This window comes from Lithobates pipiens, unplaced genomic scaffold, assembly GCF_037356315.1.
Source record: "Lithobates pipiens isolate NorthernLeopardFrog02 unplaced genomic scaffold, aLitPip1_a1.2 Scaffold_16, whole genome shotgun sequence".
Taxonomy (NCBI): domain Eukaryota; kingdom Metazoa; phylum Chordata; class Amphibia; order Anura; family Ranidae; genus Lithobates; species Lithobates pipiens.
Window position 1 is genome coordinate 244,062,755 of NW_027507748.1, and position 26,063 is coordinate 244,088,817.

Consider the following 26,063-nt stretch of genomic DNA (forward strand, 5'->3'; position numbering starts at 1 on the left):
TGGCGTTTGTTGGGCACAGTGAGGTGGCGTTTGCTGGGCACAGTGAGGCGGCGATTTCTGGTCGCAGTGAGGTGGCGTTTGCTTGGCGCAGTGAGGTGGCGATTTCTGGGTGCAGTGAGGTGGCGTTTGCTTGGCGCAGTGAGGTGGCGATTTCTGGGCGCAGTGAGGTGGCGTTTGCTTGGCGCAAGTGAGGTGGCGATTTCTGGGCGCAGTGAGGTGGCGTTTGCTTGGCGCAGTGAGGCGGCAAATTCTGGTCGCAGTGAGGCAGCGATTTCTGGACGCAGTGAGGTGGCGTTTGCTTGGCGCAGTGAGGCGGCGATTTCTGGTCGCAGTGAGGTGGCGTTTGCTTGGCGCAGTGAGGCGGTGATTTCTGGTCGCAGTGAGGCGGAGATTTCTGGTCGCAGTGAGGTGGCGTTTGCTTGGCGCAGCGAGGTGGCGATTTCTGGGCGCAATGAGGTGGTGTTTGCTTGGCGCAGTGAAGTGGCGATTTCTGGGTGCAGTGAGGTGGCGTTTGCTTGGCGCAGTGAGGCGGCGATTTCTGGTCGCAGTGAGGTGGCGTTTGCTGGGCGCAGTGAGGTGGCGTTTGCTGGGCACAGTGAGGCGGCGATTTCTAGTCACAGTGAGGTGGTGTTTGCTGGGCGCAGTGAGGCGTATTTATTGGCAGAACAATATACTGTATATGTAGTCAGTGCTATGCACGGGACCCCGCCCCCTCTCCAAGCTCCTCCCCCCTCTGTAAGCTCCGCTCTATCTCTCCCTCCCAGCAAGTCTCCGCTTGCTTGAGTCCATAATTTTGGTCGACCGCTGAACAAATATCCTGCGCATGCGCTAATACAGCTTGAAGCTATAATTTTTCTTGACCAGTGAAGAAAATCTTGGGGTGGGTGGGGCTGCTGCTGATGTTCTCACCATCTGTTCAGCTCCGCCCGCCCACCCGCAAGTCTCCGCCCACTGAAGGCTATAATTTTTATCCACCGTAAAAATAAATATACAGCGCATGCGCTGTTAATGGCAGGGGATTGGCGCATGCGCAGTACAGGCCCACCATCAGCTGTTTCGCGAAACTAGTGGACTTTTGGCGCTGTTCGCGCGGCGGACATATGCGTTTACATTGTGAAAGAACTTTGACCCATGATGACACATCCATCATGGGGTACAGGACAGCCAATTGAGACATTTCAGCACATGGACAATTGGACTACCCCCCTACCTTATAAATAGACCTGATCTGGCGGCCATTTTACATTCTGTCTTTTGTCAGTGTAGGGAGAGGTCGCTGTGTGGGGCAGGGACTGACTGTAGTGACACAAATCACTAGCTATTAGGTCCACAAAAGTCCTTTTAAGGACTGGTATAGGTGTACAGTATATAGGGTTCTGGTGCACTGCTGCTGACTGCTGTGCTGCTGATTGCTGAGTGCACTGCTGACCGATTCTGCAGCTGTCTTTTGTCAGTGTAGGGACAGGACGCTGTGTGGAGCAGGGACAGTCAGTTTAATCACTAGCTATTACTAAGGTCCTTTTAAGGACTGGTATAGGTGTACAGTATATAGGGTTGTACACGTATAATATACTTGCTTTCAAATATAGAAAGCCTATTATACTTGACTGCTGAGCTGAGTGCTGACCGATTCTGCAGCTGTCTTTTATCAGTGTAGGGACTGAGGGACAGTCTGCAAATCACTAGCTACTAGGTCCACAAAGGTCCTTTTAATGACTGGTTTAGGGGTACTATTTGGTGTGTAGTATATAGGGGTGTAATACACATATAAAATACTTGCACATATAGAAAGCATAGTATAGTGCATTTCGACTGTGCAGCATTGTGCCTGCTGAGCGGTTCTGCAGCGATACTACAAAGAGTGACAAACGCAATAAAAAAAAGTATTATAACTGGTGTGATAGACCAGTGGCCCCCAAAAATGACAGATTGAAGCGGGGTGTTATATACCTTCTTCCACATACATACTGCACTTCTCTAGAGACTTTTGTCACAGAGTCATTTAAAAAATGACAGGCAGAGGAAGAGGCAGGCCCTTCCGCAGGGGTGGTGGGGTAGGGCAGGAGCAACAGACTTGAGCCAAAATGGCAAATTGCAGAAGGTACGTGCAATTACGTCAAAGGATGCACCAGACTTGGTTGAGTGGCTCACTCAGCCTTACTCTTCTGCCCCCTCCTCATCCTCTCAATCTGCACCCTCTTCACTCTCTGCTGTGTGCACACCCAAAGACAGTGCTCTCTATCTCAGTGCTGGTGTCAGTTCTCTCTATCACGGTGCTGGTGTCGGTGCTCTCTATCACGGTGCTGGTGTCGGTGCTCTCTATCACAGTGCTGGTGTCAGTGCTCTCTATCTCGGTGCTGGTGTCAGTGCTCTCTATCTCAGTGCTGGTGTCAGTGCTCTCTATCTCAGTGCTGGTGTCAGTGCTCTCTATCTCAGTGCTGGTGTCAGTGCTCTCTATCACGGTGCTGGTATCAGTGCTCTCTATCACGGTGCTGGTGTCAGTGCTCTCTATCACGGTGCTGGTGTCAGTGCTCTCTATCACGGTGCTGGTGTCAGTGCTCAGTCTCTATCGCGGTGCTGGTTTCAGACACTGAGGGATATAGCAGCAGAGAAGCCAGCACCATGGCTGAGGATCAGTACTGGACTGGCACCTCCGGACCACCACAGTGGAGTCCTGCATAGGTGGGGGTAAGGGCCAGGCAGAGGGAGGGGCTCAAGCACAGGTTGGCACACTGGCAGAGGACTGCGCTGCCCTGACTGTGGCACTGATCATCTCCTGCATCCTCTTCATAGCCTGGCCTGACCTTGCCTCTCCTCCGTGGCCTTCATGCGCTCCTGAATTGTCAAAATTTCACAGATAAAAAAAGAATGCTTGTCGTTGTGGATCCCAGATTCACTTAATACTTTTGTTATGTCAGTGTCCATGTTGTGGGACTATGTGTGCACAGTTAGTAAGTATTTTGTGGCTGAAAATATGACCTGTAGGTTTTTAAGGTTCGCCTGCCATTAAAGTTAATGGGGTCTGCCGCGAACCTCCGGGTTCGCAAACTTTTGGCCGCGTTCGCGGTTTGCGAAATGTCCCATCGGAAGTTCGTCCATCACTACCTGTGAGCTTGCCTTTGCCTGCCGTTACTGCCTGATTGCTTGTCTGCTCTGACCCGGCTTGTCTGACCAACCCTCTGCTTGTTCCAAGTGTGCTGAGTCTATCCAGGATCCGCTACCGCTGTTCCTGCTCCGCCAGCTCCTGCCAGTTCTGCCAGCTCCACCAGCTTCTGCCAGTTCTGCCAGTTTCTGCAGTTCCAGCCACCCGTCTCCACTGCCTGCATCAGCTGCTGCATCCGGCTCAGACACTCCTACCCCACTGTGCTCACGTGACCACTGTCTTCACTCCAGTAGGCCATGAACCAGAGTCATAAGATAAGTCTTCTTCCACCAAGTCAGGCTCACCACCCAGGTACCTAACAAGTAGTGTTTGAGGTTGTTCCGCTACCACGCCTCCAAAATGCTACTACTGGTTGTAATATACCTCTCTCCTCCACCCCCTCTTCATCTTCTTCCTCCATGGCCTCCTCCTGTGCTTTGTCCTCCCAAGTACGCAGGCAAAAAGATACCATGCCGTTCTTGCACTGGTGTGCTTGGGGGACAGGAGCCACACTGGGGCAGATATTCTGTCAGCTCTGCAGGAGCAGGCTGAGAGGTGGTTGACGCCATGCCAGCTTAAGCCAGGAATGGTGATTTGCAACCTCCTCTCTGCCCTCCGACAGGGACAAGTGACCAATGTGCCCTGTCTGGCTCACGTCCTTAACTTGGTGGGGCAGCAGCGGTTCTTGGGCAGGTACCCGGGCTTACAGGATGTCCTGAGGAAGGCCAGGAAAGTCTGTGTGCATTTTCGCCGGTCATATAATGCCAGTGCTCGACTGTATGACCTCCAAAAGGGATTGAATCTGCCCAAGAACCACCTAATCTGTGACATGCCCACCAGATGGAACTTAACGTTGGCCATGCTGCAGTGGCTGCACACGCAGCAGAGAGCCATCAATGAGTACCTGTGTGACTATGGCACCAGGACAGGGTCAGGGGAGCTCGTTTTTTTCCCCCCACACCAGTGGGCCATGATCAGGGTTGCATGCACTGTCTTTCACTATTTGAGGAGGCCACGAGGATGGTGAGCAGTGACAGTGCATGCATCAGTGACACTGTACCTCTCGTCCACCTGTTGGAGCACACGCTGCATGGAGTAATGGACAGGGCACTTGAGGCAGAAGAGAGGCAGGAAGAGAAGGACTTCCTTGCCTCTCAAGGCCCTCAGTGTTCCTGCTGGCCGCTGATCACACAGATAGAGGAGGAGGAGGATTGTGTCAGTATGGAGGTGGAGCCTGGCACTCAGCATCAGCAGCAGTGTTTTAGGGATGATTTACAACCCCAAGAAACCCGTGGACTTGTACGTGGCTGGGAGGAGGTGGCTGCGGATCAGGTCGTCCTTAGTGACCCAGAGGACTCCGGACCGAATGCCTCAGCTAACCTACGCTGCATGGCCTCCCTGTTCCTGCAAAGCCTGTAGAAGGATCCTCACATTCAGTGGATCAAGAAGAGGGATCATTACTGGCTGGCAACTCTCCTTGATCCATGGTACAAGGGTAAGGTTGCGGACCTTATCTTGTCATCGCAGAGGGAGCAGAGGATGAGACCTCTTCGGGAGGCCTTGCAATGTGTTCCCAGAGACTGGGAGGTTACAAATTCCTGGTCCTGGACAACGTGTTGCTGAGGCTTCGGTCAGTCACAGAAGGAGCGGTGGAGAAGGTGGCCGTCTGACCGATGCGTTCAGACAATTTTTTAGTCCACAGCCCTAAGGTACAATCAGCTCCAGTAACCATTGGCAGTGTCCGATTTACATGGTGCAGGAATACCTAGGGGCAAGGTCAGACTTGGACACCTTTCCCACCAAAATTCCTCTGGGTTACTGAGTCTTGAGGATGGATCACTGGCAAGAGCTTTCACAGTATGCAATTGAAATACTGGCCTGTCCTGCATCCATTCTTTCGGAACGCACATTCAGTACTGCTGGAGGCTTTGTAACCGATCACAGGGTGCGCCTGTCCACCGACTTGGTTGATCAACTGACCTTTATAAAGATGAATCAGTCTTGGATCACCACCAGCTGCCAAGCACCTGAAGCTGATGTAACCGAATAATTTTGACTGCCTATGCTGATGCTGAGTGACTATCCTGTTATGCTGACTGACTATCCTCTTCCTCCTCAATGATCCTGCTGATAGCTTGGAAGAACATTTTTCTGGGTGCCGCCACCAATGTTTAACAGGGGCATGCAATTACAATTTTTGATGCAATACTTTGCAGCAGGGCTCATTCCTGCTCTCAAACTAGAGTTTCTGTGAGGGGTTGCAGTGTCGTGGCACCAGCACTAGTGTCTAAGGCCCAATTTTTCAGCCCCTGTTTATCAGGGGCGTGTAATTACAATTTTTAATGCAATATTTTGCAGGAGGGTTCATTGCTCCGTACAACTACAATATTTGTGAGTGGTTGCAGTGTTGTGGCACAAGCACCAGCGCCTAAGGCCCAATTTTTAAGCCCCTATTTAACAGGGGCATGTAATTACAATTTTTGATGCAATATTTTGCAGGAGGGTTTGTTGCTGCAACTACAGCTACAATATTTGTGAGTGGTTGCAGTGTTGTGGCACCAGCACCTAAGGCCCAATTTTTAAGCTCCTGTTTAACAGGGGCGTGTAATTACAATTTTTGATGCAATACTTTGCAGCAGGGCTCATTCCTGAGCTCCAACTAGAGTATCTGTGAGAGATTGCAGTGTTGTGGCACCAGTGCCTAAGGCCCAATTTTTCAGCCCCTGTTTAACAGGTGCATGCAATTACAATTCTTGATATAATATTTCACAGCAGGGCAGGGTCCGTTACAGCACCCTCTGAGAGTAACTGTGAGGACTTACAGTGTTGTGGCACCAGCACCACCACCACAACCACCAAAGGCCCAATTTTTCTACCAAAGTTCAACAATGGCATTTAATTACAATTCTTGATATAACAGTTCATAGCAGGGCGCTCCAGCGCCCACCAAGAGTCACTTTGAGGGCTTACAGAGTTAACTTGTGGCAACACCTACACTTACACCAAATTTCTGCAGAGCATATAGGGCAGGTCCCTACTTTCAAACATCCAACTTACAAACATCTCCTACTTACAAACGGAAGGAGACAACAGGAAGTGAAATAAAAAAAGACGGACGGCAAAAAAAATTATACAGGGGTGATAACCCTTCCCTATGTTTTCCAAAAAGCTTAAAAATAAATTTTTTGACTGGAGCTACACTTTAAGAATGTACCAGTTCAAAATTACAAACAGATTCTGGACACAACAAACCTACACAGTCCCTGTCTTGTTTGCACCGCCTTTATACTGCTGTTCTGAGTATATAGGGCTTAGGGGCCCCACGCCTTTCCTTTTTTTAATTTGAGTACATGGTTCCCCTTAATATCTGTACAAGACCCAAAGGGGCTGGTAATGGGCAGGGAGGGATACCCATGCCATTTTTCTCAATGATTTTCATCCATATTGCCGGAACCAGACATTAGATTAAAACCGCAAGCAGTTTTAAATGATTTTTTTTCCGTCAGAAATGTCATTTTGTGCAGGGACTGTTTTAAACACGGGAAACACGTGCCACTTTACAGGCATACTATAGCCACCCCCCAGTCACGATATTTAAAGGAACATTTCACTTTTTATTTTTCATTTTACGCGTCATTAAAATCAGTGCTCCCGATACAACGGTCATTTTTAAAACTCTTTTTTGCATTGATACATGTCCCCTGGGGCACGAGCCGGGTCCCCAAACCCTTTTTAGGACAATAACTTGCATATTAGCCTTTAAAATTAGCACTTTTGATTTTGAATGTTCGAATCCCATAGACTTTAATAGGGTTCTAATGTTCGCACAAATTTACGGCCCGTTCGCAGGTTCTGGTGCGAACCGAACCGGGGGGGGGGGGGGGGGTTTGGCTCATCCCTAATAATGAGTATCTGCAGGCAACAGTGAAGCATGGTGGTGGTTCCTTGCAAGTTTGGGGCTGCATTTCTACAAATGGAGCTGGAGATTTGGTCAGGTTCTATGGTGTTTTCAATGCTACAAAATATAGGCAGATACTTATCTATTATGGGATTGGCCCCAAGTGTATTCTACAGCAGGACAATGACCCCAAACATACAGCCGATTTCATTAACCACTAACTGACCGGCTCATGTTCATATACGTTGGCAGTTTGAAGATGGATATCTCGGTACTGGCAGCAGCTGCTGCCACAACCGAGGTATCCATCTTTAGAGCCGGCAGTTCTGTTTACGATAATGGTGGTCTCTGTGGTGGATTCAACGCGAGATCACCATTATCAGCGGCAGGAGAGGGGTCCCCCACTCTCCCATGCCCTCTGCCGCTTTCCCGAGCCGTCGGTTGCGGCGGAGGAGATCGGGTCCTTCACATTGCTGGGTATGGAGACGAGTGAGGCTAAGATGGCCCCCATCCATCTCTATATCATAGCAGGGAGGAAGTGACGTCAACATTTCCTTCTATACTTCTTAAAGGCATATTTTTCTGTTGTAATTTTTTCAAATGACAATTTATTTTTTATTTTTTGCATTTAAGTTCAAATATGAGATCTGAGGACTTTTTGACCCCAGATCTCATATTTAAGAGGACCTGTCATGCTTTTTTCTATTACAAGGGATGTTTACATTGTTTGTAATAGGAATAAAAGTGACCCAATTTTTTTTTTTAAACAGTGAAAAATAAATAAAATCATGTAAAATAAGTAAGTGCAGAAGTGAACACATATGTGAGTAGCGCCACACATGGGAGGTATCGGCGCAATCAGTAGAATAAGAACAATAATTCTAGCCCTAGACCTCCTCTGTAACACAAAAAATGCAACCTGTAGAATTTTTTAAGCGTCGCCTATGGGGATTTTTGAGGGTAAAAGTTTGATGCCATTCCACGAGCGGGCGCAATTTTGAAGCATGACATGTTGGGTATAAATTTACTTGGTGTAACATTATCTTTCACAATATAAAAAAAATTGGACTAACTTTACTGTTGTCTTATTTTTTTATTCAAAAAAGTGAATTTTTTCCAAAAAAAGTGCTCTTGTAAGACCACTGCGCAAATACAGTGTGAAAAAAAGTATTGCAATGACTACCATTTTATTCTCTAGGTTGTTACAAAAAAAAAAAAAAAACAATATATAATGTTTGGGGGTAATTTTCTAGCAAAAAAACTGTTTTAACCACTTTCAGACCGGACCATTTTGCTGGTCAATGACCAGAGGTCTTTTTACAATTTGGCACTGCGCTGCTTTAACTGGTAATTGCGCGGTCATGCAATGTTGTACCCAAACAAAATTTGCGTCCTTTTCTTCCCACAAATAGAGCTTTCTTTTGATGGTATTTCATTGCCTCTGCGATTTTTATTTTTTGCGATATACACGTAAAAAGACCGCAAATTTTGAAAAAAAATGATATTTTCTACTTTTTGTTATTAGAAAAATCCAATAAACTCAATTTTAGTCATACATTTAAGCCAAAATGTATTCAGCCACATGTCTTTGGTAAAAAAAAAAGTCAATAACTGTATATTTATTGGTTTGCGCAAAAGTTGTCACATCTACAAACTAAGGTACGTTTTCTGGAATTTACGCAGCTTTTAGTTTACGACTGCCTATCTCATTTCTTGAGGTGCTAAAATGGCAGGGCAGTACAAAACCCCCCCAAATGACCCCATTTTGGAAAGTAGACCCCCTAAGGAAATTGATAAGTGGCATGTTGAGCCCATTGAATATTTTATTTTTTTGCCTCAAGCGATTAAATAATGACAAAAAAAAATTATTTTTTTTTTTTTTTACACAAAGTTGTCACTAAATGATATATTGCTCACACATGCTATGGGCATATGTGAAATGACACCCCAAAATAAATTCTGCTTCTTCTCCTGAGTACGGGGATACCACATATGTGGTACTTTTTGGGAGCCTAGCCGCGTACGGGGCCCCGAAAACCAAGCACCGCCTTCAGGCTTTCTAAGGGCGTAAATTTTTGATTTCACTTCTCACTACCTATTACAGTTTTGAAGGCCATAAAATGCCAAGATGGCACAAAACCCCCACAAATGACCCCATTTTAGAAAGTAGACACCCCAAGCTATTTGCTGAGAGGCATGTTGAGTCCATGGAATATTTTATATTTTGCCACAAGTTGCGGGAAAATTACAAACTTTTTTTTTTTTTTTTTTTTTACACAAAGTTGTCACTAAATGATATATTGCTCACACATGCTATGGGCATATGTGAAATGACACCCCAAAATAAATTCTGCTGCTTCTCCTGAGTACGGGGATACCACATATGTGGGACTTTTTGGGAGCCTAGCCGCGTACGGGGCCCCGAAAACCAAGCACCGCCTTCAGGCTTTCTAAGGGCGTTACAGTTTTGAAGGCCATAAAATGCCAAGCTGGCACAAACCCCCCCCAAATGACCCCATTTTGGAAAGTAGACACCCCTAAATTTAGGGGTACACTAGTGAGACTAGGTAATAAATGGCGGGTGCCCTGAAACTATAAAAAAATAACTAACCAACCAGCGTCACCTGTTAAGCCCCGTACACACGAGCGGACTTTTCAACATCCATAGTCCGTCAGACCGAGTCCGTCAGACTATCCGATCGTGTGTGGGCTGCAACGGACTTTAGCTTCGCAAAAGTCTGACGGACTTTAGAAATGAAGCATGCTTCAAATTTTCCCGACGGAACTCCGCCGGACCCGGTCCCCTTCGAAAAATCCGCTCGTGTGTATGCTACTCCGACGGACTAAAACCGACGCTAGGGCAGCTATTGGCTACTGGCTATGAACTTCCTTATTCGAATCCAGTCGTACGTCATCACGTTCGACTCCATCGGAGTTTGGTGTGATGGTGTGTGTCCAAGTCCGTTCGGTCGAAAAGTCCGCCAGAACTCCGCCAGAACTCCGTCGGAACTCCGGCGGAACTCCTTTGGAGGTCTGTCGGACATAAGTCCTCTCGTGTGTACGGGGCTTAACAGTTATATGGTGATCACTGGTGAAAGGGTTAACTAGGGGGCAATCAGGGGGCTTTATGCGGTAGTATATGGGGGTCCCTGGCGCTATAAAAAGCTGCGGCGAACCTAAATACCTACCTGCCTAACTAGCGTCACCTGTGACACTAATACAGCGATCAGAAAAACGATCGCTTATTAGGCTGGGTTCACACTGGAGCGATGCGGGAACGCCACGAATCCGCGGCGGGTTCCCGCATCGCATGCCTCCCGGCGGCAGTTCACACTGCCCTATGCGAACTGCTGGGAGTGTCAGTGAAATGTTAATGACACCCCCAGATCAGTTCGCATATCGCAGTGTGATCTGCAAACTCGGATCGCATGGTGTGAACACCCATGCGATCCGATTCTGCTGCGGACCAAAAAAAGGGTCCCGTGCGAATTTGCGGCGGGTGCGACGCAAATTCAGCCATACTATCTGTATGGCTGAACTCGAATCGCACAGAGATCGGATGTGATTTGCACTGCAGTGCGGTGCGAATCACATCTGTTCTCATAAACCGCTGCAATGTGAACCCAGCCTTAGTGACACTGGCGACGGGGGGTGATCACGGGGTTAAACCTTTATTGGGGGGGTTAGGGGGGTACCTTAGAACTAAAGGGGGCTAACCCTAACTGCCCTAACAGTTATTACAGTCACAAATGACACCCGCCGGGTGATCAGGGGGTTAAACCTTTATTAGGTAATAAATGGCGGGTGCCCTGAAACTATAAAAAAATAACTAACCAACCAGCGTCACCTGTAACAGTTATATGGTGATCACTGGTGAAAGGGTTAACTAGGGGGCAATCAGGGGGCTTTATGCGGTAGTATATGGGGGTCCCTGGCGCTATAAAAAGCTGCGGCGAACCTAAATACCTACCTGCCTAACTAGCGTCACCTGTGACACTAATACAGCGATCAGAAAAATGATCGCTTATTAGGCTGGGTTCACACTGGAGCGATACAGGAACGCCACGAATCCGCGGCGGGTTCCCGAATCGCATGCCTCCCGGCGGCAGTTCACACTGCCCTATGCGAACTGCTGGGAGTGTCAGTGAAATGTTAATGACACCCCCAGATCAGTTCGCATATCACAGTGCAATCTGCAAACTCGGATCGCATGGTGTGAACACCCTTGCGATCCGATTCTGCTGCGGACCAAAAAAAGGGTCCCGTGCGAATTTGCGGTGGGTGCGGCGAATGGCTGAACTCGAATCGCACAGAGATCGGATGTGATTTGCACTGCAGTGCGGTGCGAATCACATCCGTTCTCATAAACCGCTGCAATGTGAACCCAGCCTTAGTGACACTGGCGACGGGGGGTGATCACGGGGTTAAACCTTTATTGGGGGGGTTAGGGGGGTACATTAGAACTAAAGGGGGCTAACCCTAACTGCCCTAACAGTTATTACAGTCACAAATGACACCAATGCAAAAAAAATAAAATAAAAAAAAAATAAAAAATAAATGCAATTGGTGTCACTGTGACTGGGGGGGCAGGGGTAATTGGGGGGTGATCAGGGGGTAAAGGGGGGGGTGTGAGTGTGCCTGGCATGTTCTACTGTGAAGTGTCGTGTTGGTGCAACTCACCGATCCTCTCTCCTCGGTGCCGGAACGAAAAATACCGACACGGAGGAGAGATTACATCACTTCCTCTCCTGTGTTTACATTACAGGAGAGGAAGTGATGCAATGCTTCACTCCCATTCGTCAGGAGCGATCGCGAGGGGGTGGCCATGAATGAATGCCTGCCCCCTCATCCCGGATCGCTCCTGCACGGATACCGACCGCCGCTGGCACCGGGGGGGGGCCCGATCGGGCCCCCCACCCACGGGAAGGCAGGGACGTACAGGTACGCCCATATGCCTGCCCGTGCCATTCTGTCGACGTACATCGTTGTGCGGCGGTCGGCAAGTGGTTAAACATGTAAACACCAAAATCTCAAAATGAAGCTAGTCCTTAACTATCTTCAGTGAAAAGAAGAACAAGGCGTAATAAAAGTGATTGTTTGACCCCCACAGAATCTCAACATCAAGACAAGTCAAGACAAATCTGCATTGAAAAAGTATTCATACCCCTTGAAATTTTCCACATTTTGTCATGTTACAACCAAAAAATGTAAATGTATGTTATTGTTTTTTTTTGTGATAGACCAACACAAAGTTTCACATAATTGTGAAGTGAAAGGAAAATGATAAATAGTTTTAATTTTTTTAACAAATAAATATCTGAGAAAATAGAAATATCTGATGTGATGGTCATATTTATCGGAATCATATAATTGAATTGATTTGATTTGAAAAATTATTTTTAAATAATTTGTAATAAATCTGTTTAGTACTATTTTGTTTCGATGTCCTTCTCTGGTACCGCTAAAGTCCGTCACATCAGTTCTATCTTCTAAAATATCATAAAGGATGAGGTACCCCCATAGCCCACACAGCCTTAAAAAGTAGAAAGACCTTTAAAGTTATGCTAAATAAAACAAAATTCATGACAGTGAACCTTAGATCTTCTAAACCTTTTTTTTTTTATTATTATTTTCTAAACTGTTTCTAAGGTAACAATAACAAATAATTTGGGCACGTTGTTGAGTATGTATGTATCTGTGTTAATACTCAGATAAATCCTTGTGCCCACATGCAATCCACAAATTCTAGGTAGCACTTAGGACTTTAACTTTTACTCATATTGAGTTTTAGCCTTTCTTTTTCCTTGCATGTTGCTTCACTCTTATTGTTCAGGTGTCAAATGCCAGTATTTTTACTGTCCTTTGAAGTTCTGGCATTTGACAGCTGATTGACAGAAGGGTAGAAGTCGGGGGCCCCACATTCATCCTGGGCCTAGGTTGAATTTATTTTAAGACAAACACAGGTACTTGCAAGCTTCAAAAAATTGTCTGCATTTAAGCACTCTTGTTACCTTAGGCATTTTGTGGGCCATGTCAGGTTGACTTTAGTGATGACCACTACACTGTACTAATGTGTAGTGTATAAACTATGAAGAAGTGTATTTAAAAGAGCATTTTGTATGCAGTGTGAGCGTTTGTTACCACATGGGAAACCATCTTAGTGTGAGTGACATCTTTATGAAGGGTTTGGGAACTTATCTTGTCACTTGTATTGTCTGCACAGTAATGAGAACCTGATTATCTAAGGAGCTCAGGTATCTTATCAACAGGGAATGGCAAGCATCAGGAATTATATACGCATACGTGATAGCATTTGTCATTGATGGATAGTTTGTGCTTGGATCTCCTCTTCAATTTAAAATATATTTAATGTCATTTATACAGCTAATAATCAAAACATTAGGGTGTGAAAACCGTAAATCAAAGCATGCCAAGAAATTACAATTTCAGGGACCATATAGGGTCTTTTTTTTCCAAATAATAAATATTATGAATCTATCTAGTGATGCTTTAGAGAACTTTTATTATTTAATTCTTTTCTCACCTACTGTAATACACTGAGAAAACCTCTTCTTGCAAAACTTTCTCTGACAGAATCTGGTCAAAGACTGGTGTGATATCATCAATTGCCTGGCCTGGAAATCCCATTCCTAGAACACCATCAAAACGGGCAAAGATAAATGGAAATGCAGGGAGAGCTGTGGCCTCAGCAAAAACTTGAGTAACAAGAATGCCAGCAACCTGTAACAAAAAGGGACAGGATGATTAGTCCAAGCCATGGAATAACATAACAAAAACAATCCTGAAACAGAGGAGACAGAGCAGTTACTGCATTTACTGTATAACAAAACTTCTATAATAATTCTACAAACTCTATTAAAAATAATGAAATTGTATAAGTCATATGACAGCACTATAATATTAGTAAAAAGCTAATCTGCTAAGGTTTTATTCAATGAAGATTCAACAAATTTTTTTCGAAGTTCAGTGAACCCAAACTTTGTCGTGAATCCTACTGAACACAATGAAGGATAAAACCTGGCCTCTTTTTGGGCTAGAGGACACACAATAGTAATAGTAAACAAACAATAGTAAAAAAATTGGAATGGAAAGCTGAGCACTGCCACGGGAGACACTTAAAGCAGTTCTTTAGTCACCTATGAAAATTGTAGATGCTGACTTTTAATAATAAACAGACACTCACCTGTCCCAGTATCTAGATCTGTCCTCACCTGGCCTGTTTCTTCACTGGTCTTTTGCCCCCAGCATCATTATAATAACTGTGGACAGCCAGCTGTGACTTCTTTCAGCTTCAATGATGGCTGCTCACTGCTCATACAAAAGCCCCACTGTGCTATCTGAACAGTGCCACACATTACAGGTCCCAGAAGGTTTCGGGCGGGGGGGGGGGGACTTGCACTCAGATCATTGGGGTTTAACAAAGCATAATAATTTAAAAAAATACTGTATAGTGGGGAGAGGGTCTTTAAAATTTAACTTTCCTTCCCCCAGGCCATTTTTCAGACTTCAGCACACATTTTGAATGACAAATACTCAGTAATGTACCCAAATTCAATATATATCATTGTTTCGTTCCCTGGCACATCATGTCAGCATACGATGGATTGTGGCTCCACCCCTACAATCTATTAGCACTTGTTAACCATAAATCATAGGCATTCTCCTTTTTGTCCTCACCTGATCAGGACTGGAGCCATGCGTTATCCCTTACCGTTTGTCATCCCAGCCAGGTTCAGCCTCTCCAGGGTTGAAGTCCTCTACAACCTCTAAATTAGCTATTTGTTTGGACCCCATTCTGGTGGTGCAGGCCTGTCAAAGAAAGCTTTAAACAAGCTTTGGTGTAGGTGGCAGAGTTTTACCTTTTCTTTCCATATGATTTTCACTTCTTTTCTCAGTCAGTGCTTTCCTACACCTGTCTGTGTTGTTGTGTCAAGTCTGCCTGGAGCAAGCCACATACAGCCCTGCAAAGACCTCAAAATGGAAGGAACCCTTTAAAAGCCAGAACAGTAACCATTTAGGCGCAGGCATCCAGGCAACTTTGATCAAGGTCATCATCTCGCCTCTCATTATTATTGCTTTCCATCTACAAACATCACTGGGTAATAGTTGCTGCTGTTGTGCTGGAAAGTCATTGCCTGACAAGCTAGTAGATCAAGTACACTTGGAGGAGGCAGCAACTGATTAAAGAATCAGCCAAGGAGTCTATACCTGAAGCCTATATGCCTCAGTTGGTGGCTGAATTCTCTAGCACTTCCAACCAGAGCCAGCAGGTGGAGTCCAAATTGCAAAGCTTTTGGACAAAGACATCAATGGGCCCACAGGCTTTGACGTTTGCCCAATAGAGCCTTTTGCAAGGTCAGTTAAGGATGCAATTGCCTGGGATGAAGTAGAAGAAACTCTCCACAAGGTTAGAAAGTACTAATTTCCTTTCAATGAACGACTGCAGGAGGAAGAAAGGCAGGGGCCAGAAAAAAAAGTCTGCATAAACAGGTTGTCAAAACTGTATCCTGTGAAAGAGCCAAAGGTCAACTTGCTGCTGTCCCATTTGATGCATCATTATTGCAACTGGCAAGACACGTCACCTTTCAAGGATGCACTAGTCTGGAAATTAGATCTAGATCAGAAGTGCTCCTATGTACTGTAGCATTTGTGGGAGCCTGCAGACCAGCAATAACATTTGCAGCAGTAGGCAGAGCAATATCAACTTGGATGGATGGCATTTTCACCCCCTTCCTGCTCAATTCAATTTTCAGTTTTCAGCTCTGTCGCAATTTGAATGACAATTACACGGTCATGCAACACTGTACCCATTTTTTCCTCACAAATAGAGCTTTCTTTTGGTGGTATTTGATCACCTCTGCCATTTTTGTTTTATGCGCTATAAACAAAAGAAGAGCGACGTGTTTGAAAAAACTAATATCCCAATTTAAAAAAATAAAAATAAAAAAAATTCCTCAGTTTAGGCCGATATGTATTCTTCTACATATTTTTGGTAAAAAAAAAATTGAAATAAATGTACCGTATATACTCGAGTATAAGCCGAGATTTTCAGCCTCTTTTTTGAGGCTGAAAGTGCCCCCCTCGGCTTATACTCGAGTCATCGCTGTCTGCCTGCTCGATCAGCGTATCGAGCAGACAGACAGCGGCCATTCTAACATTCAAACGCCGCGCCTCCGCCTCCGCCTTCGCCTGTGATAGGCGGAACACTGAATTTCCCAGCAGCCTGTGTTCCGCCTATCACAGACATCGTCTCATCCTCGTACTACGGACGAGGATGAGACGATGTCCGTGATAGGCGGAACACAGGCTGCTGGGAAATTGAGTGTTCCGCCTATCACGGACATCCGATAGGCGGAACACTCAATTTCCCAGCAGTCAGTGGGAAATTGAGTGTTCCGCCTATCACCGACGGAGGCGCGGCTTTTGAATCCTAGAATGGCCGCCGACGAAGAGCTGAAGGACGGAGGCTCGGCTCGGGACGGGACGGGCCGGGACGGGCCGGGCCGGGACGGGACGCAGGCTGGACGGGACGCAGGCTGGACGGGACGCAGGCTGGACGGGACGCAGGCTGGACGGACACAGGCTGGACGGACACAGGCAGGCTGGACACAGGTAGGCTGCACGGACACACACACACACACACACACGGATGCATGGACACACACACACACACACACACACGGATGCATGGACACACACACACACACACACACACACACACACACGGATGCATGGACACACACACACACACACACACACGGATGCATGGACACACACACACACACACACGGATGGATGGACACACACACAGGGATGGATGGACCCACAGGGATGGACGGACACACAGGGATGGACAGGCATGTCTCACCCTCGGCTTATACACGAGTCAATAATTTTTTCCAGTTTTTTGGGGGTAAATTGGGGGCCTCGGCTTATATTCGGGTCGGCCTATACTCGAGTATATACGGTATCTTGATTGGTTTGTGCAAAAGTTATAGCATCTACAAAATAGTGGTTCATTGTATGGCATTTTTATTATAATTTTTTTCTTACTAGGTGGCGATCTGTGATTTTTATCATGACTGCGACATTGCGGCTGACACTTTTGACACTATTTTGGGACCATTCACATTTATACAGTGATCAGTGCTATACAAATGCATTGATTACTATATAAATGTCACTGGCAGGAAACACTAGATTTGATCTAGGAGTTAATTGTGTTACCTAGGGAGTGATTCTAGCTGATTCTAGCTGTAGGGGGAGGGGAGTCACAAGGCAAGGAAAAACACATAAAAGAACAATGGCGCTTGAAAATGTGCAGTCAGTCCAAACGCTGGATATTGCTAGACGGACAAGCAATGATGTATGCACTTTCACAGAAAGGTGCTTTTCTTTAGAGTGAAGCCAGCTCAATCATATGAAGAAAAAAACAAATAGAACAGCGCCACTTAGTAAAAGGTGCTTTAATCAATAATACAACAAATATGTTTAATCAATAATACAACAAATATGTGTCACTTAGTCACATATAGTGTCCAGGAGTGCAAATAGAGACTGTAATTATGACCGCGAGACGATGGGGGAGAACCCAGCTGTGTCCCGCATCTGGCAGACTGCAGAGCGGCTCGAGGAGACAGCGTGTGACGTCAGAGATGCAGGGGAACACAACGTGTTTCTGAGCATGCGCAGGATCCCTACGAAGCCGACGTGCTCCTTTCTCAAGTGTAATAATAGAAGGAGAGCAAAGAGACAGCTCTCAAATACCTCAACTCATTAGACATACTAACGATGTGCATATTAGACCACATAGAAACAACAGTGGCAATACGGAGAACATGGTTACAAAGTTGCCATATCAATAAATAGATTACCAACAATAAACATTTTAACAATATGCTCATGACAGCACAAGAATTTGACACAATCAGCTGTGTTAGTATGCCAATAGATCATAATGGACTACTAATGATAAATTTAAATTGACCTTCTTGTCTGCGATTTTAATAGAGGCGATATACCTCCTCCTTCCACCTCCCTGTCTTTTTCTCCTTTTTTAGACAAGGGCTCACACCCAAAACATCGATTAAAAAGAAAATACACAGACAAGGGTGTAGAGGTGGGCGGGGAAAACATAAGCATCAGTGTCAAACTACTGAAAAGATAAAATTATTTAACTTATCTTCTTATGAATTGACTAGTGAAGAAATTTCTTCGTTGAGTAGAGGCTGGACTCTCACAATGTAACCAAATTCTTTTTTATTGTTCAAAGATTTGAACAAATTTATAAGAAATCTTACCTGAAATGGTATTTTCACATACACTCTATTAAAAATGAAGGATTGGAGGCAGATCCTCTTCCTTCCAATCCGGTTCTGGTTCCAGTAGAATTCAGGGAATTATTCACCCAACACTTTCAAACATCTCCTCCTGTAGTACGCACCAATCTAAAACCAAAATCATCGTTTTACTCTAATAAATCTAAGGGTCCATACTTGGAGACCTTTTGTAGTATTGTTACTGCTGACCTCCAAAAATTATACCAACAATCAATGAGTAATCCAAAATACTGCTTACGTCTTACGTCTGGAGAAAAAACATTGCTGAAATGTTTTTTAGATAATCCAGACCTTGTCATAAAATCTGCAGATAAGGGAGGCGGGATTGACATCCAAGATCGTATATCTTAGTTTCAACGTTTTTATTGGTAACAAATGCAAAAAGTACAGAGACTTCAACAGTTCAGCATGTACATAGTATAGCAGAAGAGAATAAAAATAATCCAATACAAAACATGTCATGAGAAAGTAACTTCATTACGATGATATAGAGTGGGATGCACTGCAAACGGTCTGGTATAAGGCTCCCAAACCACAATGAGTATCAAGAGGCACATAGTACATGAAAGTGTGAGGGCCTTGGCAGTTTTAACAACCAGAGTAGGTGGTACTTCAGTATACAGAGAACACCATGTTGGCTAAACCGCACCTAGTATGCTCATATGTCACCTCAGTTGGTACCAAGAACAGAAAGAAGGTATGAAAAAGTAGAGAAGCAGCTAGGAAGGAGGTAAGAGAGCAAGAAGAAGAGGGGAGAGAAAGAGGAGATAAATGTAGGAAGCTAGGGAAGGGGGACAGAGACCAAGGAAAGGGGGAAAGGGAGAGAAGGGGGGATGGTCGGCTCGCATGAAACATTCAGAGGCCAGCACCCGGTAGCTGCACAGGAGGGTATACAGAACTATGGTTCCAGCAAATGTCTGTCATAATTTGGTGGTAAGAAATGGTCAATCCATGGCTGCCAAATTTTAGAGTGTTGGGTGATAGTGTCCAGAACGGTGGCTTCTATTCTACTGTGGATCATCGCTTGCGTGACCCTATTTTTGACTTCAGCGATATGCAAGGCAGGGGTTTTCCATGCTTTGGCGATTGTTTGCTTAGCTGCTGTAGTAAGCTGTAGGATGAGGCGTGTCTGCGCTTTGGTGTAAGAGCTCGGGTAATACTTTAAGAGGGCTAGGGCTGGGTCAGGATCTAGTGGTTCTCGAGTCAAAATTGATATCATTTGAAATATTGTTGCCCAGAAACGTTGCACCATCGGACAAGTCCACCAGATATGTGTATGAGTGCCCCTGTCTCCACAACCAAAAAAACTGTTTGGCAAATAGGACGGTAAGAACTTCGCTATCCTGGCCATAACCAGGTACCATCTCATGAGAACCTTATAGCTCCCTTTAAGAGCAACAATATTTTGCGATAAAATTTTAGTGTTAAGCCAAACCTCGGTCCAGTCTTCCGCGTCCAGAGCCAAAGATAGGTAATCGGCCCAGCGTTGTGCCTAGAGTGGGATTGCCGCAGGTGGAGAGGTAAGATGTGCGTAGAGCTGAGATATGATGCCTGGAGCATACGGGTCCGAGTCGCATATTTTCTTGTATAGCGATATTGTGTCTGAGTCCACAGCAGGGCCTATGACCCCTCGCACAAAGTGGGATATTTTGAGGTAATGGAAACATTCCCTATGGGAAAGTTGAGCTTGGGCTTGGAGGGACGGGAACGTCTTGACTACACCGCCAGACACCAGATCACAAATGCGGGTTAAGCTCGCCTGGGTCCAGGCCCGGAACAAGGCAGGTTCAGTGTAAGCAGGGTAGAATTGTGCATGGCCCAGAAAGGAGAGGAGCGGGGAATGTGGGGACATTAATTTAAATGGGCCCCGTAGTTTATCCCAAAGTTTCAATGAGTGCAGGGTCAGAGGGTTGGTTATAAGGCCGCGTGCGGGAGGGGGGAGCCATAGGAGGTTTGCAAGGGGGGTAGGGTGGAGATCTATTGCCTCAAGACACACCCATATAGGGATTTCAGATTTGGCATGGTACAATGCTATTTGGGCAAGTTGGGCTGCGTGGTAGTAGTGGGAAAAATGAGGCACCCCTAATACCCCAGCCCGGTTGTGATGAACCAGGACAGATCGTGGTACCCTTGGTCTTATGGAGCCCCATATATATTTGAATACTCGACTCTGGATAATGCGGGGAAAGTAGGAAGGTACTGATATAGAGGTGTTTCAGCATAGGAAGATAGTTTGCATGGAACAAGTCCGCCGGGTCACTGGTTAGTTTGATGCCCAGATAGGGGATGGAGGAGCTGGACCACTGAAATGGGAAATTCCCCTGTAGGAGTGTAATGGTAGCCAGTGGCAGAGACACATTGAGAGCTCTGGATTTAGCCTGGTTAACTTCCAGGCCTGAGATTTGAGCAAACTGGTCAAGAAATTGGATTAGGTTAGGGATAGTGGTGTGAGGGGAGGTGATAAACAGTAGAGCCTCGTCTGCAAATAGACACAATTTATGGGTAGTTGAGGCTATCTCCAGGCCCTAGATATCGCGACTTGCCCGAATCAGTGCCGCCAGGGGTTCAATTGCCAGAGCAACCTTGTCTAGTCCCCCTCTGTATTGGGAAGCTTTGGGAACTAAACCCTGAGTACCTCACTGTGGCCCGAGGATCGGTATATAATGATGTGATCCATTGAAGGAAATGGGGTCCAAAACCCCAGCGTTTTAAAATTAAATGTAGGTAGGGCCAGGAGACAGTGTCAAACGCCTTTCTTATGTCTAGTGACAGAAGGTGCATGGGGATTGATTGTGATTTTGCCAGGTGCTGCAACAGAACAACACAGCGGATATTGTCACTGGCCTGCCTGTTAGGGATAAACCCCACTTGATCCTTGTGGATTAAATCGCCAATGAGTGGGTTAAGTCGCAATGCCAGAATTTTGGCCAGGATTTTGATATCAACGTTGAGTAGGGATATGGTTCGAAAATTAGACCATAGGGTGTTGTCGGCATTAGGCTTAGCGATCATGGATATGGTGGCTGTCAGGGTGTCTCTGCCAAAGGCTTGTTGTCGGAGCAACGTGTTAAATGAGCCAGCAAGGAGCGGGGCCAGTATATCTGAAAATTTCTTATAGTAGTTACCGGGCAGACCGTCTGGGCCTGGGCGTTTGTGGGGTTTAAGGGACTTTATGGCCATGAGTACTCCCTCAACCGTGATCAAGCTATAAACAGACTCTCTGGCAGACTGTGGCAGTTTAGGGATGGACAGATTCTGAAGCCAGGACTCTGCCTGCTGAGGAGAGAACTGAGTTTTGTACGCATATAAGTCAGCCAATCTCTTACGGAATTCAGCAAGCACCTTAATAGGGTTGCTGGTATGAGAGTCCTTGGCTAGCTTGAGTCGGATAGGTCCAAGATAGTATATCTTATGTGGTCGAGGCAACGAGGTTACTTTCGGACATTAAAACATATAAAAAATTACCTAATGACCTCTTGCCTTCTTTTCGCATTGAGACTGAGACTTTAATCTCAAAAGCTGTTATAGATCAAATTATCGACAAAAAAGAGGCAGTCTTTTTGCATAAAGAATTTTATAGCACACCTTATTTTTAACATCTTCCTAAAGTACATAAGGATGTACTACATCCACCGGGCAGACCAATTATGGCATCGATGAACAGTGTTAGTAGTGGTTTTTCATTGAATATTGATTCTTTTTTTACAACCCTTGGCTCAGGGCTTGGCATCATACATACGGGATTCTATACATCTGTTGGACCTTTTGTCCCCATATACCTGGAATGAGAGTTACTCCTGGTTGTCCCTCGATGTTAATTCTCTTTATACATCAATTCCACATGAGGTGGGCCAATCAGCAGTACAGCATTTTCTGACTTTGGATTCCCAACTTAATATTAGACAAGCCTCATTTATTTTGGAGGCTACCCCTTTTTGCCTCACTCACAACTATTTTAAATTTGAGGCCCAGTTCTACCTACAGACCCATGGTACAGCTATGGGCGCTAATTTTGCACCCTCTTATGCCAACCTTACCGTGGGTCTGTGGGAGAATCAGTATATATGGAATAATAATCCTTTTGCTCAATATGTGGTGTTTTTTGGCAGATATATTGACAATATCGTCATTATCTGGGATGACACTTCATCCCATGTGGACGATTTTGTCTCTTACTGCAATACGAATAATATGGGTCTTTCTTTTTCTGTGGTTTGGAACAAGGAGAGCCTAGCTTTCCTTGATCTTGAACTTAACCATGACAGCAATAACATCTTTGCCCGCAACTATACCAAGCCAAATGCCGGTAATTCGTATTTGCATTATGATAGCTGTCATCACCCTTTGTGCGTGAACAACATCCCTAAAGGACAGTTCTGTAGGTTAAGACAGAACTGCACTAGGGACTGTGACTATATATCACAAAGCGTACTCCTTAAAGAAACGTTTATTGAGAAAGGTTATCCCTCACATTTAGTAGAACATGTGTATAACACCTTTCTCCCGGGGAGGAAACTTAAGGTTGTCAAACCCCCGGATGAACCTGTTGTACGTTTTATTACAGGTTTCCATAGGCAATATAAAAGAATGGAACATATTCTTAGAAAACACTGGAATATCTTGAAGAAGGACCCCCATCTGAGCTCTACATTGGGTGATAGACCCAAAGTCAGTTATAGGGCCTCCAGACTCAAGAATAAGATTGCACATAGTAAATTAAAATCTAAGCGTAATATGAACCCTTTGTGTCTTATTCCACTTACAGGGATGTACAGGTCCAATAAACCCCTCTGTAAAACCTGCCAATTCATTAATCATGGCCAAAAAACTTTACCCACAAAGGAATAACTTATCATTTCAATAAATTTCATAATTGCTCCAATAATTATGTTGTTTATTGTCTGACGTGCCCATGTAAAATGTTATATGTGGGCCATACTATTTGTACCCTTAGGCAACGCTTTGGCAAGCATCGTCGGCTCACAGAACTGGGATGAGATAAACATAGTGTGCCACAACACTTTTTAAAGTTCCATGATCAGTCTACGCTGGGCCTCCGAGTATGGGTGATTGAATCCATACCTGGTGACATCTCTGAAGCAGAACGTTTCTCGAAACTGTGTGAACGCGAAACGTTCTGGATTTTTACTTTGGACACGCTTGCCCCTAATGGCCTTAATGAGGAGATTGAGATAAACACCATCCTTTGATTCTGTTCTTATAATATTGCCATTATTGGCATTTGGGTATAATTTCCCTTTTTGGTAGATAATAACGGTCATTTTTTACTGGTATCTTATATGATGATTTTTTATAATGATTTTTTTATAACTGTTTTTTATTATAAAATAAAATTTAAATATATATATATATATATTTCTTCTTTTATCTTCTTTTTTAAAATTAATATTTCTTTTGTAATTTTCTTTATTATTTTCCTTTTTTTGGTATTTATTTTTCTTAAATTTATCATTAGTATGTCAGTTTTTGGGTCAAACGGTTATCCTGGAGTATTCGGAACTTGAATTCACCCTTAGGGTGGAAGACCTGGAGAAACCTATGTCTCAGGTTTATGGGTCCCTGCTGGTTGCTGCCATCCCTGAGCTGCCCTCCCTCTGCAGGAAATGGGTGGGGGACATACCGGGGTTGAATGAGGATGACTGGAGGGAAATCTGGGATTTTCCGTTCTCCTCCTTGATTTCAAACAGGGATAAACTGGTTCAATACAAAATAGTACACAGGGTTCATTACACACCCCACAGGCTGCACCAGATGTCGCCGGTGCATTCCCCGGTGTGCTGGCGCTACTCCCATCAGCCAGGGGACTTCTTTCACATTTTCTGGGCTTGCCCAGCAATTGCACACTAATGGAAGGACGTTCTTCAAGTGATCGCTAAAATAACCAAGATCCCTCAGGATCCTAAATATTGTCTCCTGGGGCTGGTGGAACAAATGTCAATCCTCAGAGCTAATAAGATACTAGTATCTCTACTACTGATTATAAGGGGATACCTATTGAAATTACCAAAGATATACTAGTCAAAATCTAAGACTAATATGCTTAGGCTTGCATTTCAATAGCTTCAGAATTAAGACATACAAGCATACTGGCGTACGTGACAAACTATATACAAGATAGCGTGACTAGATGACAGATATCTGTATGTCTCTCCAGAGGGTCTATGCAAGATATTGATATCTCAGGAAAACATCTGCCTGTGGTTTCGTCTCTATACATTGCTGAGAGGCACAAAGCTAGATAAGGACTGGTTATGCAAGAATGTGGTCAGTCAGTAGATGCTGAAAGGGCAAAATAACTGTCAGGAGGTTGTACTAACCTTTGACTTACATTTCAGGAATGAACTAATATCATGAGTTAAGAAATTGTCGATGTATGTGTAAATCACCCGATTGGCCCCTCACGGGGCAGGGCTTTGTGGAGTACCACATAAAAGACGGTCCACTCTCCCATTAAACTCTGTAATCATTCACCACGTACTCTCGAGTGTATGTGTACTGATTAACCGCCGGCGATCGGGACCTCCATTGAGCCACTCCAGCCTAGGCTATCCAGGGGAATCTAGAAGACGAACACCTTACAGTTTTGGTACCAGAAGTGGGGTTTGCACAGGTAAGTCATTTACACCTTTACCTCTTTTTATGGTAATTGGCGTTTATGCTTGACCTGTCCAAACAACCATTATAAGAAATTTAATTGTATATATATATATAAACTGTGCCTTCGCAACGGACTAGGCTGGTCCCTTGGGGGGTGAAAAGGGTTCGCAGGTACTGAGGAGTCTGACTAGGTTGGTCCGACTATAAACTAAGAGAGATATTCATGATTATATTCTAACACGGGAGGTATCATATACGCCCGTGACATAAGGATTGGCTAAATGGACGCCCACTTGAGAACTTTTAAAGTGCACTATAAATAATGAAATGCATCATGATGTGATTACTTGATAATGTACATGTAAAGTTTTAAAGCTGAAATCTTAAACCATAAAAATATGTCTGTTTCTCTTTAGGTGCAAGCGTAAGTATATAGAGTATTAACGTTGTATAAGATATAATTATATAGAGTGGATATCTGTTTGAATAAACCCAACTGTTGTTAAATGAATACAGAGTATGAAGAACCAGATTGTAGTAGCACCCGCCTGTTCACGCTGCACGCTAGGTTTACTTTTTCTTAGCATTGATGAAAGGTAGATTCTTTTGACCACTAGACCTACAGGCTTCTCTTGCAGACTTGGTGTAAGAGGGGTATATCCCGCCACCAGGAAAGGTACCCTTCATCGTATATTAAGGGTAAATCTTCACAGTTTTATTAGTCCATCTGACCTGGAAGATCAGGGAACTTACCCCCGCATTAGGGAACAAATTATTGACCAAACAGGCTGTTATCACCTCTGCCCACATACCAGGCATACTTTACCCAAATTACTAGATGGGGAATTCTGCAGGCACCCAGCCCCAGAGTCCGGGAACTCCCACCCCGTATGAGTATGTTCAACATAACTTGCCGGGTCCCAAGGTGGAACCTTTCTGGGCACAAGTCCGGGAAAGGTGTCACCAATTGGGAATCCATGACCCTAATGGCCACGCAAACATATCCTGGTCCAGCTGTTGTTTATCCCCCGGACCAAGGTTGTTT

General features: G+C 44.9%; 1 protein-coding gene across 2 annotated transcripts in view; it reads right to left on the minus strand.

The window, feature by feature from the left end:
• The window catches only part of REN (renin), a 1,244,704-nt gene that overhangs the window by 795,230 nt on the left and 423,411 nt on the right, over positions 1-26,063 (minus strand). For both annotated transcript variants that reach the window (XM_077481235.1, XM_077481236.1), the window contains exon 5: positions 13,585-13,781. In XM_077481235.1, coding sequence (XP_077337361.1) covers positions 13,585-13,781 — 197 coding nt within the window. The remainder of the gene's footprint in view (positions 1-13,584; positions 13,782-26,063) is intronic.